The 14,924-nt window shown below is 39.2% G+C and overlaps 1 protein-coding gene across 3 annotated transcripts in view; it reads left to right on the top strand.

Moving 5' to 3' along the window:
• The window catches only part of drp2 (dystrophin related protein 2), a 60,596-nt gene that overhangs the window by 16,790 nt on the left and 28,882 nt on the right, over positions 1-14,924 (top strand). For 2 of the 3 annotated variants that reach the window (XM_068325835.1, XM_068325836.1), the window contains exons 4-7: positions 5,277-5,397; positions 5,928-6,039; positions 6,559-6,715; positions 8,176-8,322. In XM_068325835.1, the coding sequence (XP_068181936.1) occupies positions 5,277-5,397; positions 5,928-6,039; positions 6,559-6,715; positions 8,176-8,322 (537 nt within the window). The remainder of the gene's footprint in view (positions 1-5,276; positions 5,398-5,927; positions 6,040-6,558; positions 6,716-8,175; positions 8,323-14,924) is intronic. The other variant, XM_068325839.1, reaches the window with a different exon arrangement.

Consider the following 14,924-nt stretch of genomic DNA (forward strand, 5'->3'; position numbering starts at 1 on the left):
AAAAGGTGACAAAGAGAATACACGATTTGGAGTATAACAGATAACAGACCTGTGTTTGTGTGCTGGCTGCTTTTGTAGATAATGTATAATAGATATTGATCACTGCTGAGTTTTATGTCCCACATGCGTCAATTCTAGGCAGGTGAAACTTTTTCCAATTTCAGCTGTCATTGATACCATTGATATGTAGCTTTATTGCAATGTGTGTTGGGAAAGCCAAGGAACACCTCTGGTGGTGTAAATATGCTTTTGTGGGAACAAAAGGTTTATACTCTTTAATAAATAGTTAAAAACACCTGAGAATAAAAAAGGTTAATGTTTGCAATCCTGCTTCATTGGGATTTGTGTATTTACTTGTCAGAAAAAGGCCAATTTTTTTTTTTAATATCCCACCCTTTGTTAAATCCTCGTGTGTTCCATTACTGTAACCCATAAAACAGCTTTCATGCCTCATGCTGACCTGGAGGTTCTTTACATACCGTCTCTCACTGTACATCTTCTTTTCAGTGGCATTTATATCCCTTTCTTTACTTAAATGTTTCACACAGAAATGTCACAAAGCACAAGACAAATCAAGCCAACTCAGCAACATTGAAATAAGTATCCAAGGTATTATTATAAGAGGCTCAATTTTCTTGGACCAACATCCCAAAAGCTAAAGATACTCCATGTGTGAGAATATAAGAAAATGTAGCAAATTGACATCAAAACGTCCTGGCGTTTGATTGGTCGTTGAGGCGACTAACCGATTAGTTGACTAATCTCTAGTTAACGTCCTTTCTCATTGACAGCTTTGGCATGCACAATCAGTCGTAGCTGCACAAAGAGCAGTGCTTGCAGCGTGCGATCTGCACAGCACAGCAGTGACTTCAAGAGCCCAGCGACTCTTTCGTAATTAAACGGAACCACTAAAGAATTTGCTGTTTCACCTCAGTTTCCATCTCTGCGAGTCCCTGATAATGATCATTTTGCAGCGATGTGTGTGCTGGAATGAGAGGCAAAATTGCTTAAGACTGATAAGCCTCGCAGCCACTTTAACTTGTTTTGCAGTATCAAATTTTAAGGATTAGAAAACAACTGTTAGAGTTGCTGACAATGGAATGAGCCATGTTCTCCTCTCAGTTAATTCCTCAGTGGTTTAGTGGTTTGAACTGGCCGGTAAATCCCTTCAGGGCACTGTTTGCATAGAAAGGCACACAAGCCTTCAAGGCTCAGAGGTTGAAACTTTATTGATCAGCACTTGTTTGTCATTCCTATAACTATTTCCATCTACATATTAATGTCTATGAACCCAATGCACCACTGAAGGCTTGGGAATTATATTTTGTCTCAGGACAACTGATTTTGAACTGATTCATCAGGACACAGCCAAGAGACTGAGTGACAGGAGTTCAGCTGATCACCACAGACCAGATCACATGGGTCAGTCTTTTTGATTCCTACATTTATTATGTGTAGACATGCTCAGGGGAAGTCTGACAGAAGTTTGAAGCTTGTTGCGATTCAGTCAGTGATAATGGCTCTCATCTTTCTTTGTTCACTCATGCTTTGTGTTTCAGGTGAGTGTTCCCATTAAAACACCACATTTGTTGCATCATTTGATTCTTCTTTGAGAGTCGGACAGAGATGATTGGCACGCATTATGCTGATGTTAATTTATCTGCTGCCATTGTCGCTAAGGGGAATTGTTCCATCCTGCCAGGTGCAACAAAACTCGTGCGTGAGCAGTCAATCAAGAAGTATTAATACCCACAGACTTTGGAGAAGAGATCTGAATCGATGCAGCTCCTCATCCAAGGCACGGAGGGCAGCGTAAACAGTCTTACATGAGAAAGACGTGACCCGTCCGGTGGATTTGCTTCATATAATGAGGAACTATATAAAGAGACTACGTAAACTTTGTTCTTTCATTTCACCCCTGTCACAATGTCTGTATCCTGCGGCTTAAATACCCGCGAGCCACCAGATTTGCACTCCAACATAACCAATGAATTTAACCACCTATGTGAATGGAGCTCATATACATAGAGTGTTTCACGCTCAAAACCTGCATCAATGCACACAACCTCCGTTTTGCGGTAGTCTTGAGCTGGCTTGAAAGCTTCGCTTTATGTTGGATCATCAGATCAGATTTGTTGGATCTCATCAGGCTGAATTAATTCAGCAAGTTTATGGAATAATTGAACAAAAACTTAGTATTCTATTCATTGATATATGAGCAGATCAAAGGTAAACAAGGCAGTCAGAGACTGCAACATGCCGCGACACCCCTGAAATCAAAATTTTACCCTGATCTACACATTTTTATGCCTCTGGCTTCCTGAAAATGTTGCTTTTTGTTTTGTGATTATATCTCATCAAGTTTCTGAGATGTGTACCTAAAAAGTTATAAAAGTGAAAATTTGACCTTGGCCTAGTTTTTTAAGGTGAACCTTGTGCCCTAAGTTTCATCCCCTTGCCTCCCTGAATGTAACACCTTTTGTTTCGTCTTTCTATCTTATCCTGTTCCTGAGATGTGTGCAAAAGTATTTACAAAAGTTGAAATTTGACCTTGACCTAATTTTGACCTAGTCATCTTGACCTTGAGATAACAGACTGACGGACGAACACACAAACACTGACAATTACAATACATCACCGCTTCAAGGGATACAATAACAGATTTCCCTGCGTGTGAAGACACCTGGTAGTGCGACAGAAACAAAACTCCAACCATGTCACCTAGAATTCTTTTCAAATGACCTGTTGTGGCACCGCCTGCTGCGATGGGATATAGAGTAGGTAAGGAAATGCCCAGCAAGCATTGTGTAAATGTTGTTTTACTCGGAGGAGAATCTGATGCAGTAGCTAAAACACGGTAGATATGAAGCTTTTCATCATTATTTGGTGAAAAGCAGTATTGACTTACTCGCGGATGTGTGTGTAGAGTAGAGCATTTGAAATTGATGCTCTTTAGACTCACGTCTCAAACTGTTTTTTTGGTTAGTGTCAAGAGCTGGGATCAGTGTTGACACACACACGCACATACACACACACACACACACACACACACACACACACACACACACGCACAAACACAACAGGTTTTATTCATATTTAGTTGGCTTTCTAAGCACGGAAGTGTTTTTATGTTGTCAGTTTGTGCTAAAAAGGAAACTTATATTGACAGATAAAGGTTCTGGCTCCTGCTCTACCCAACATCAACTTCCATCCCAGCCTCCTGATTAACAGCACAACAAAAAGAGCAACACATAACATCATTCTGTAGCCGCCTCCATCCCCCGTCCCCTTAGCGTCTCCATTCTCCTTGCCCATTCCACCTTTTTCCCAGAACCCTGTCTGTTTTTCATGTATTAAATCCACAGATATCGTTCTTTCTTCCCAGAAGTATCCCAACACTGATGCCTCTCCACTCCTCTCTGAAATTTTCCATTTTCTAACAGAGCAAGCCTTTATTATCCGAGAAGCCTCAGCTTCCCGAGCATCTGGACGCTCTAAAACTTTTCTGACAAAGCAGGGAGAGAAATTGCGTCCCAGTTTTCTATGGAGGATTAAAGCGTTTTAAGAAATGTGAATTATTGATCTTAAGTGGATTCACTCTGATGTCGTTATTGTGTGTGGGATGAGCTCCCTCTGTGCTACATTTTGTGTGTATATGTGCATTTGCAAGTCTATTGGTTTTTCAGCATGGTTACTTTATGCATATTTGGGAGAGTGGTCTTTGGTGGCAGGATATGTTTGTATGAGGCTGTTTTGGCGTTGAGACAAAAAAGCATTTTGGCATTGAGAGGATTTTGTTTGTTTAGCAAATTCAGAATATTCTTTACCTCACGCAAAAGGGAAAAGACATGAAAATGTATCCACTACTGTATTGTCAGGGCTACATTGAGAAGGACCCCCAACAGAGATGAGTACAAGGAACATCAACATCTTTAGATGAAGTCAATGCAGCCATTTCATCCCTCGGATTTTTTCTTCAACATCCATAATGTATCTTAATCTGATCTGAAGGCTTTGCTCTTAATGTTCCCTCAACCAAAGATGAAGCCTCTGAGTGTGAAATTTAACTTAAATTAAAGTTTTAACATGACAGCTGGCTCAGGCAATCTGTGGCTCAGCTCCTCTTTGGGCTGCAAAGCAGCTAAAGATAGGATGGAGAGGAGAAAAGAGAGGATGTAAAGGAATGACGAAAGGAAGGAGGCAAGGAAGTGTGAGGAGAGACATTGTAATTAGAGAAAATTTCTGAGAAGGGAAGGAGAAGAAAACCATCAGTAGGTTTTCTCCCTTACTGCTGGCCTGGGAATCCTATCTCATGCCGCAGCTTTACATTGCACACCTTTGCATGTATTCTTCACAACAGCGATTCTCGCTTTTCATTGGGTGGTGCCTACTTAACTCTGCTCATACCAGGCCTGCCGGGCTTTGGTCCTCAGGGGCTTTAAGCACTGAAACAGTGTCACTGCTGCAGCTCACAACACAGCTAATTCCAGCTAGTAATGAAGATTTTCAGCTGAAATTGTAATCTCTTCATACCTTAAGAGGATTGAGAGAGTAGGCTTCGCCTAAATGAATTACTTTGAAGAGTGCAGATATCCCCTGGCGTTAATTCACATACCTGCAATGGGTTTTGTACAGAACAGAGATAAGTTTAGAAGAATGAAGACCCACTGACTCTTCTTCAAGGTCCTGGTATCTGGTCTGTTAAGGCTGTGTAGTATTCAACATGAAGTGCTGACTTCAGCTCTAACTGGTTCTTCTGTTTGACCAGTTCTCCCAGTGGATTTATTCTCCTATTTTGCTCCACAGGCTCTTACAACAAGCAAACCCATGTAATTGAGTGTTGTGGTCCTGTCAGTGTCACTGTCAGTGAGTATGTTCAGAGATTCCTGTAGATAACCCACTGGGATTGTGGGGGATTTGTTCACCAGCTCTGATATTATATGTTTTTAGACAGTGGGAGGACGTTGGTGTAACCGTGGACAACCACAGAAGATACTGGGAAGCTTTCAAACAAATGTCGCCACATCCTGGGTGACAAGCCCAGCTAGAAAATGCCTGTTCAGCTGCATTATTTTCATATGACTCTAAGATCAAAATTGTTCATTCATTTTCTGTTGTTGGAATTCTTCTAGCTGTAGTGTACCATTCTGGTGTCTGTTAGGCACAGGTCCAGAGTACAGAACTCTTCTTTCAGCATCCGAGTTTCCAAACAGCTCAAGTCTTTCATTCCCTCCCACATAGAAACACTCTCCCCCTCTCCGCTTGTTTTCCGGCAGGCATTCATGGAGGATATCAAGTCTCGCGGGCCGTTCATCTACTCGGTTTTGGAATCTGCCCAGGCCTTCCTGGCTCAGCACCCTTTCCAGGAGCCCGAGGAGACCCTGACCGACGGAAAAGGTCTGCTTCCATATAGTCCCTGCCAAACGCTCCGCTAGCCAAAATGTCATACTCGCGAGCTCGCTGGTCTGGACCCCCGAGGTCGTTTGGTAGGACCCGTGAAATCTTTCCTTAGTTAGTATTAGCAGTGGATCGGCTGATGATGTCACACCAAGTTTAGAAAAGATATCCAGCTCAGACCTCACCAGTTCTACACTACCATCCCCTCAGATGTTTCTCTTTTTGTCCACCACCATGAGGTCTGGTTTTGAACATGGGATGCTACCCTGGAAAATATTTAAGACATCTCCAGTGTGCATTTCACCATGGTCTCCTTGTATCTCCAGCTTCTTTGTTTTGGTTTGTTTTTGTCTCATTCCCACATTTCACAGAGTTGGTAAACTAAGCATATCCAAGTTTTGCTCTCATCTTTCCTTGACTTACAATCCCTGCTCTCTTCACCTTTTTCCTCTCTCTTTCTGCTCTGTTTTCCTTTTCCTCTTTTACTATATGTTTGTGTCGCGCCATATAAACTTTACCACCCTCTACAGAGCTGTCTCCACGTCGGCGGATCTTAAATGTGAGCCGTTCGGTGTGGAAGCAGGCGAACGTTACCAGCGACCTGTGGGAAAAGCTGACAGCCCGCTGCGTGGACCGTCATAGGTCAGATTATTGTTCTTAATTTGACACTGTGTGTGTTTACACAGTTTAAGTTTGTCTTCTGGACGGATGGGATGCATTATGGTTATTTTCCTCAAATAAAAACTTGTTGCCTAAAAATTGTTAAAAATTTATTACAATGACATATTGAAAGATTTCAGATTTGGCCTTCCGCCATTGAAAGCTGGATTCAACTGAACTATTTTAAAAGTAGTGAACACAACCTTCACCTCATCCAGGGGACAAAAGCACAGGTTCAGTGAGTTGAAGACAGAACATAAAAACATTTGTAGAAAAGGAGTAATAAAAGAATATTTCTTTTTTCTGTAAATCAACAATATGCAGTGACATTTAAAGGTGTGACGTTGACAGTTTCCTTTTTCTTAGCGTGTGCTGTTCTGAAGCACGGACATACATATACATTACTTATAACACTTTTAAAATAACATGATTATAATGAGAACTTATTCATCAAAGAATAGAGCGGTTACAAATGATGTTTTCGATGACGTGATCCCCCAGACACATGGAGAGGACCTTAGAACGTCTCATCCAGATCCAGGCAGCGATGGAGGAGCTGGCCGTGGCGCTGGAGCAGGCGGAGGGGGTGAGGGATGCCTGGGAGCCCGTGGGGGATCTCTTCATTGACTCCCTGCAGGACCACATAGATGCCACCAAGGTAAAAACACACACCCAGGAGGAGCACACTTTATCTCCGGCTCACACACATTTTTCACCCTATTATAAAACATAAATAATCCCAGATACAAACTGGTTTTACCTGTGGAGTAACTTGTCGTCTTTGAGACAATCGCCTGCAGGTAACCCTGAAACAGCACACGCTGTGACAGCGTAAATAAACATCCGTACAGCAACATCCTGCCTTTTTTATCACAAAAAACAGCTGTGGTAGGTTATAGTGAGCATGTGAGGAATGTTTTCCAGGCTGTGTTTCTTTACAATGTTTGTTTTGGTTGCCTGCCTGCACAGTCCCTGTTGGAGTAGCTGGGATGTGGCAGATTATGACAAGGATGTGGTACTTCAGAAATGACATCAGCAAGATGGTAGGGTTACAATTGTCTGTTGAATAAATATATATTGAATAGATGTCAGACAAATCATAGATCATTGGTTTATTTATTGTGGAGTGCTGAGTGTCATGGCTGCCTGTGATTGTGCGCTACTATTCATTAGTATTGAGAGCACTTCACAATAATTATGCCAGTGTTTAGACTCCTGTCGCAGCCGGCACATGTTCAGGTCTCTCTCCAGGGTAGGCTTGTCAGCATCCCTTATATGCACTCCCTCAATCGTTTACACGGAGATGCTGCATGCATTCAAAACAGATTTGATTTTAAAATTACACACGTGCAAGATATTTATTTTTCTATATCTAAAAAAATGTTTGCTTTTCAAACTGGCAGAATATGATAAAACAAATCTTGTGGGAGCCTCCAAAAATTCCCAGGGGAACATCTTTTATCTTTTGTTTGCAGACCAAAACCAAAAGATGTTACTTTACTGTCATAAAAAACTAATGGAAAAACAGAACCTCACTTTTAAGTAGAAGAAACTGTCCTCTTTGTTCTTTCTGAGAAAAGGTTTCCCTGAACTATTAATTAGTTGTCAGATTGTCAGAAGATCTGTTGTGCACATACTCTTATAAAAAAACCGTTATTTTAAAGCTATCAAACACAGACAAGGGGTTACCCTAATCCTTCCATTTGTTCATATGCTCTATCTACATCTCAAGAAGCACAAGTCAAAATTTAATGAAGTGGAAGTTCTCACATACAGCTTATATTTCATTTATGTATTGTATTTATAAATTTAATGAATTCATATCTAAATATATCTATAATACAGTAGATGTGAAATGTAACTTCTTCCTGTTATTGTTTTGAGAATATCCCTTTTATTCATATGTTATTGGTTTTTGATTTCAAAAAAATAGAACACGTTGTAAAATTCAAAGTTCTTTCCTTTATTGTTTTTTAATTTAAGTTTGGTTGGACCAGATGCTTGTCTGTGTCTGACGTTTTTCTAACTTGAATACGTTTCACTGATGCCTTTTTTCTACGTCCTCTCTTTCGGCTATCTAGGCTCCCCTTTGTTTATCCTGAGCCTTTTCTTTCTCAGTTATTTAAAGAGGAGCTGACCCAGGTGAAGGAGGGCATGAAGCACATCAATGATCTGGCCCACCAGCTGGCAATCTCCGATGTCCATTTGTCGATGGAGAACGCCCGTGCCCTAGAGCATCTCAACAGCAGATGGAAAGTGCTTCAGGTAAAGTCCACTGCTGTGCCTTTGTTCCTTTTTTTTTTCTCCAAATACATTTTAGCAACAGCTTTATCCAACAGTCAAATTCAAGAGAGACATTAACAAGTGGTTTCAGGTGGTTTTCCGATGAGAGGGGCTTATGTGAGGATTCAATGGTGCCAACATTCCAGAACTCTGACTATTTGATGTGTGCTTATTTTCTGAGCCATTCAAAGACAGTTGTGCATTTTAGGGGATGAATAAGATCTTTTGATATGATTTTGATATCGCTGAAGGGGGTGATTACGGAATATTTGGAAGCTTGCTGATGAATGTTAAGGGGATTGTTAAAACCGTTCAACTGAGTGGTTTGTACCATTATAAGTAAATGAATCTGAGCAATACAAAAATCAGGCACCCACATCAGGGTATGTTGTGACGGCTCAGTGGCTGAGGAACTGACCATGAACTTTAATTGTTCACGTTTGAATCCAGATGGGAAACTTTGTTGCTTCCTGTACCCCATCTGTTTCTGACAGCTTCTGAAATAAAACTTAAAATAGCCCCAAAATAATCACTTAATGTCAAACAACTGTCACGAATGAATCTGCAGGATGAACACGTATTATAGATTCAGATTCCTTGCACTCCTTCTGATTTCGGATTTTAATTAAAGTATGGGCAACTATGGTGAAATATAATATAGTATAACATTTGTAATAAATATTCTTAAACAATCCTTGAATGTTGACATCACATTTTATATTAAATCAGTTAAAAGTTTCACTTTCCACGAAGACAGCCATTCATAAGAATTTGTGATATTTTTAAAACTTGTGTTTAAAACAGTGTGTTCAACTCACCCTTGATATAATAAATGTATTATATAATAGGATTTGATACGAAATGGTATGAATGAAAAATGCATAAAATATAAATAAAAATAAAGATTTTTTTGTTGTTGACGTGTCTGAAATGCTTTGAAATTAATGAAGCTCATGAAGAAAAACTTTACATACAGTATTATTTTTTACTGAGTTGAATTTAGATGATATAGAAAGGATTATTATTTTAACAATTATCACTTTCTGGTGTATGTTCAATACATCATCTTTGGATTTAGTAAAGTAGGGGGTTACATAGGTTGTAGTGCTATGGCAGAAATGATATTCAGACTTTCTGTCCTTGGTTAAACCCCGTCTGAGCTGCTGATCTCCATTCTAATAAATATCCTCAGGTTGATGTGACTGGAAGCTTTTTAGTGTAAAACAGCTGCAGCGAGTTTTACCTTCACATAAATCCCAGCAGATTTTACACACCAGTCTCAGTCTGCATCTGTTTACCAACAGCTGTTGTTTTTCTGGCCTTGTCACGAGTTAAGTTCACTAATATTTTAAGAGGTACTTAAAGTTAGAAAGGAACCGTTTGCCGTGTGTTGATGAGAGACTGACGGTGAGGAGTGGCTGTATGGTTGGTCTTTCATTTTTATGCACTACAAATTAGAGGGTAGGAATAGTTAAAAATATAAAGAATAAATTATTGATGAAAACAAATTAACTCATGCATTTGCAGGAAGAGAGATTCTGAGATGAATTAAAGGCACTTAAACTTAAAGCCTTTTGAAAATTCAAGAGATAGTACCTTGGACTCGTTGACATGGACTTGCTTTCCCCTTGATACTTGAGCTGAAACATATGGATGCATTATCCAAAGAGCACAACTATCCCTTTATAGTATACTCCTTTCAAGATTAGGCTGATTGCTCCATCCAAACTCAAGACACTGTTCTTACAAGCAAAATAAAATCCCACTCAGCCATTCCAACACCTTTAGTGTGAGAACACCATGTTCCTGTTAAATGGACTGTGTTGGAAAATATTAAAATACCTCCACTTGAGAGCAGAAAAAAAGAGAGGGTAAAAGGACAAGAACAGATGTCATTCCTGTAAAACTGCCATATGAACTCATGATATCAGAAACAATGATTAACCTTTACAATGATAAAAACAATATTTTAGCAAGTATGTTGCAACGATATTGTAGAAGCCATAAATCATAACTAAAAGTCAATGAGAGGGTGCTGACAGTTTCAGGAGATGGCTGTGATCAGTGGCAGAAGTGAAAACAAAGGTGAAATTATTTTGAAATTGAAAATGGTTTAATTTTGCATTACTAATCAGTCTGGTGTTGAGAAAGATTAGACCTTGCAATAATAATCAGCATGTTAAAAAAGTGTAGAGGATGATTAAAACTTGGTGATAAGAATTAAAACATTTGAATGTGATAATTAAAGCTTTGCAGTAACTGCTATTTTAAATGTTAGTTTAGTTGAAATGTTATCTTAACAATATTGTGTTTAAGCTTTAACAGTAATTGATTGTGAATGAAGTCATCAAACAAAAGAATTAAGAATTAACAATAATATAAAGATAAATGACTTTGATATCCTCAAATGTGCTGAGGGGATCAGGATTTTTGCAGTCCTAATCAGTAAAAAGAAGGTAGTCTCAACTGAACCCAGGTTCCAACAGATGTACAGATGACAGAAGAAGTTGAGTTTTCCTGTTGGTGTGACCAGCAAGAAGAACACGTTAGTATTCAAAATAACTTCTGGTTCCAGCAGATGTACGGGAACTAAAAGAGGAAGTCACCTCTGAAGTCATGACATCAAGTAAACTGGGACTAACAACCACCCATAAGGAGGTGATTTTAGCCAGGCAGTAACGGCAGTATGAAATAGGAAGCAACGGGGAAAAGAGGTGTCAGTTTCATTGAAGATTGTCGAGGGAGATAAACTCTGCTTCGAGTGATCACTTTGCACAGTTTTATTTTCTAATAGAAAGTTTTGAATTAGATATAGGTGAGGCTCACAGATCCAACAGCAAAAGTTTATTCTATAAAATAAAACTTTGCAAGATGTCAAGCTCACCTCTGCAAGAAGCAATGTTAGGAATTTGAATTGATCTCTCAAATACTCTACAAATGTCATGAACTACAAGGTACAGCTATTGGTTTTTCTATTGAATATTGATGAGTTTGTATTATAAGCTGTTATGCCTGCCCTTGCCAAATGATTATTTAATTTTTTTTGCTTTGATGATTAAACATCATAAAATGAAGTGAGATGTTGGATTCCTGTTGCTGAATTTTTCCAATCTTCACGTTTTAAAGCTGAAGGTCATCAGAATTTCTCTGCAGTCACTGTTGGCTAGTTTGGAGTTTTTACATTTAATTCTGTCACATAAAACATTTGGTGCTTCTTAAATTTTGGATGATTATTTTTAAATTTTGGAAAGCTGACAGATCACAGAAGATTTTTGTTTCTTTTGAATTGTTGAATTTTAATTAGTTAGCTGAATCCTTGGAATTAGAAACTGCAGTAACGGCCATAAAGTTCTTCAATGTTTTGAAGGAACATTGATTTTTGAAATAGTTCTTATAGGTTGATCTAACTGATGAAAATAACACATCATTGTAACTACTTTTCAGGTTAGTTTTACTGTATTTTCCTAGCCATCCACCAAGTGCACTTATCATAGAGGAGAGCTGCAATTCATGGGTCTGGCTGATATAGTGTGTGATAAAGGGGTTATTTTATTACATGTTAAATAAGAGTATGCAGGATGGACAGTTGGGAATGTGCGGCAGTCAGTACCGATCGAGTCTCCGCATCACCAGCTTATAAAGTCCTCTGCTGAGGACCTGGACCCTTAGAGGAGAGCTGGAATGGGTTTCCCTTGTTTTCATTCACTCAGAAACGGAGGAAAATTCAGGTTTCACTGCGTCATCTCAACAGACCATCGTTCTTGGTATCGTCTTAATGGGGTTTTTTTTATTTTTATTTCCACTCCATCCTCTCCTTCATCTTTTATTCTCCCTTTCTCCTCTGATGATGATTTGACTCCTTTTTGGATTCAAAACTCAATTTCCAACAGCCACTTTGTCACTGCCTCCCTGGAGCTTAAAGGTGTTCCTCCTGCCCCGTGTGGAATTGAGATATTACATGAATGAAAATGAATACAGAACAAACTCTGGGTTTGATTTGGACACCATTGTTTTCTGTGCTGTGTGTTCTGAGTGAATAAAATCAATGGTTTTGTCTTAAACCTCTGCCTTCCAAGTGAAACATGATAAATAAATAAATAAACAAATAAACACCATTTCCTGAACAGCTTTCAGTTTTGAAATCTCTGTAAATGTTCGAGTAATCCTGCCATCCAGTACAGTGTGTGTGTGTGTGTGTGTGTGTGTGTGTGTGTGTGTGTGTGTGTGTGTGTGTGTGTGTGTGTGTGTGTGTGTGTGTGTGTGTGTGTGTGTGTGTGTGTGTGTGTGTGTGTGTGTGTGTACAGGGTGTCCCCAAAAATTGTATGCACCCTTTAGCGGCTGATAACTAAATTGCTTGTAGGGTTTTTGCAGATTGAATGTATTGAAGTCAAAGACAGCAGCCAGAATAAACTTCAAAGAAAGGATCTTCATTCTAAAATGCTACTGGAAGAATGAAAATGCAGTTGAACTGCAAAGACAATTTAGGAGGGAGTAACTTCCTCACAGCAAACCTGCTGCACAGAGTCTCTTTGCTGAAACGTTCCCAGGACTCATTCTCTCCTTTGTGGGGCTTCTCAATGTCCTGGCTTTCCAGAATGATTCTAGTGGATGTTATGAACATCCTGCATTTGTCTAAATGCATTTTCATACTTCCATACTTTCAGTAGCAATTTAGAATGAATTTACTTCAAAGTTTAGTCTGGCTGTCACCATTGAATGCATTTAATCTGCAAAAAAACATATAAACAATTTAGTTATCAGCAGCTAAAGGGTGTGCATCCTTTGGGGTTCCTTTTATTTATTTATTTTTGCATTTTTCTGTTGGTTGTTTTGGTGACTTGTCAACAGGATTACTCAAACATATAATGCTCATACTTAGGTGAAGTAGAAGTACTTTAAAATAACTGAAGTACAATACATGAGTAATGTACTCAGCTATTGTCAAGAACATCTTTTTTCTAATGCGTTGGATGAGATCATATGAAAATTAAAAATAGTTAACACATCAGTGGCTTATCTCTCTCCTGGCTCATTTTACAGTATATTTTCTGTTTTCATCAGGGTCGTAGTAGTTCATTTTAAATGATCATTAAAAGAATTCAAATGTGCATAAAATTTTAATGACACACTGTAGCCTATCAATTATCAAGGAGACATCCCTTGCAGTATGTCACCGCTGCTTTTATGTATTTAATTTTTATTAAACTTTATTTAATCAAGAGGTAACTGTAATTAAATATTCCTTTTACAAAAGGAGGAATAAACAGGTTTGCAGTCATAAAAATAACACGCTCACTATGAGAACAAATTACTGAAAAGCATACAAGCAGAAACTCTATGAATAAAACCAAAGATGTGACTGCATACAAATCAAAAAGATTTAATCTGAGTGCCAGAGACCAGCTCTCTGAGAATCGGATCTTTTTGCATTTGATTTCAGGCAGAAGGAGCAACAAATGACCTTTTCCTGAACTTTGGGCTTTAAGAACAAAAAAAGGGAATAAGGCCTGGGACCAGAGATAATTACTTCCCACGCTGTTTGAAATAAGTTACACGCAGACCAAGAATAGATTCGTAAGATTACAATCGCCGGTTGTTAAAAATGTAATGTGTTCTTTCACAGGACGATTTCTGCTAAATTTTTCATGCACTGTGTGCTGCAGTAGTAGACGTGTCCTCTGTTCTTTGATTCAGGAAGTGATAGCCTCCAATCCCCCTGGTGATCAGCATGGTTAGAAAGGCTTTTAGCATCCCTCCTCACCAGCAGATATTCATCTACCAGATGTAGGACCAAGTTTCTGTTATATGAGTAGTCTAAGTGACATTAAAAAAAGGGACAGGTGTTGCAAATGGTTAAATAGAATAAAAGCCATTTCTGTGTATTCCACCCGTCCTCTGGCTGCCTTTCTGACACCCTCAGTCAATCTCTTCTCATCCACATTTATTACATTTCAGCGCAATCAGATGCACTGACCTGGCATCTGGCCGCCTTTCGCAGTCAGAGTCAGCAGAACGCAGGATGTGCCTCTGTCTCCCTCTCTGTGTCACATTTCTCTCTTAATTAAAATGATAAATGATCAATTCCAGTGACATCCCTTTGCCGTGTCGGGTTCGGCTCCTCCGACACCATCGAAAATGTATTTTCAAATTTGATTTGCTAATATTTGTCGATTATGGATAATTAGGTAATTTGTCTTCCTTATAGCAGCCCAAATGATCTGTACAACAAATAGATTGTGAGGCGCCGCTCAGTTGGCAGCACGATCATGGCACGTTGACAATGCTGTCTATTCGTCCCAACCAATTTTAACCCAGGTTCCTGATTACATTGTTTGCTGGCGAAGGAGCAGGAAAGTGTTCTGAGAAATGCCTGCCATCCAATACAATACATGTGACTTTCTCCATTATGCCTCCCTGCGTGTGCAGTTCTTTGAAATGTAAAGGCTCCTCTCATTTTGTCTTCCCCTTGTCTTCATCGCTCCGTCACCGTGGGTGGATTTACCCCCATTGTTTGATGACATGTATCAAACATCCAACTGACAGCGATTCATCTGCCAAACCCGTGAATTTAAAGTAAACCAGGA

Source organism: Antennarius striatus, chromosome 10, assembly GCF_040054535.1.
Source record: "Antennarius striatus isolate MH-2024 chromosome 10, ASM4005453v1, whole genome shotgun sequence".
Classification (NCBI taxonomy): Eukaryota; Metazoa; Chordata; class Actinopteri; order Lophiiformes; family Antennariidae; genus Antennarius; species Antennarius striatus.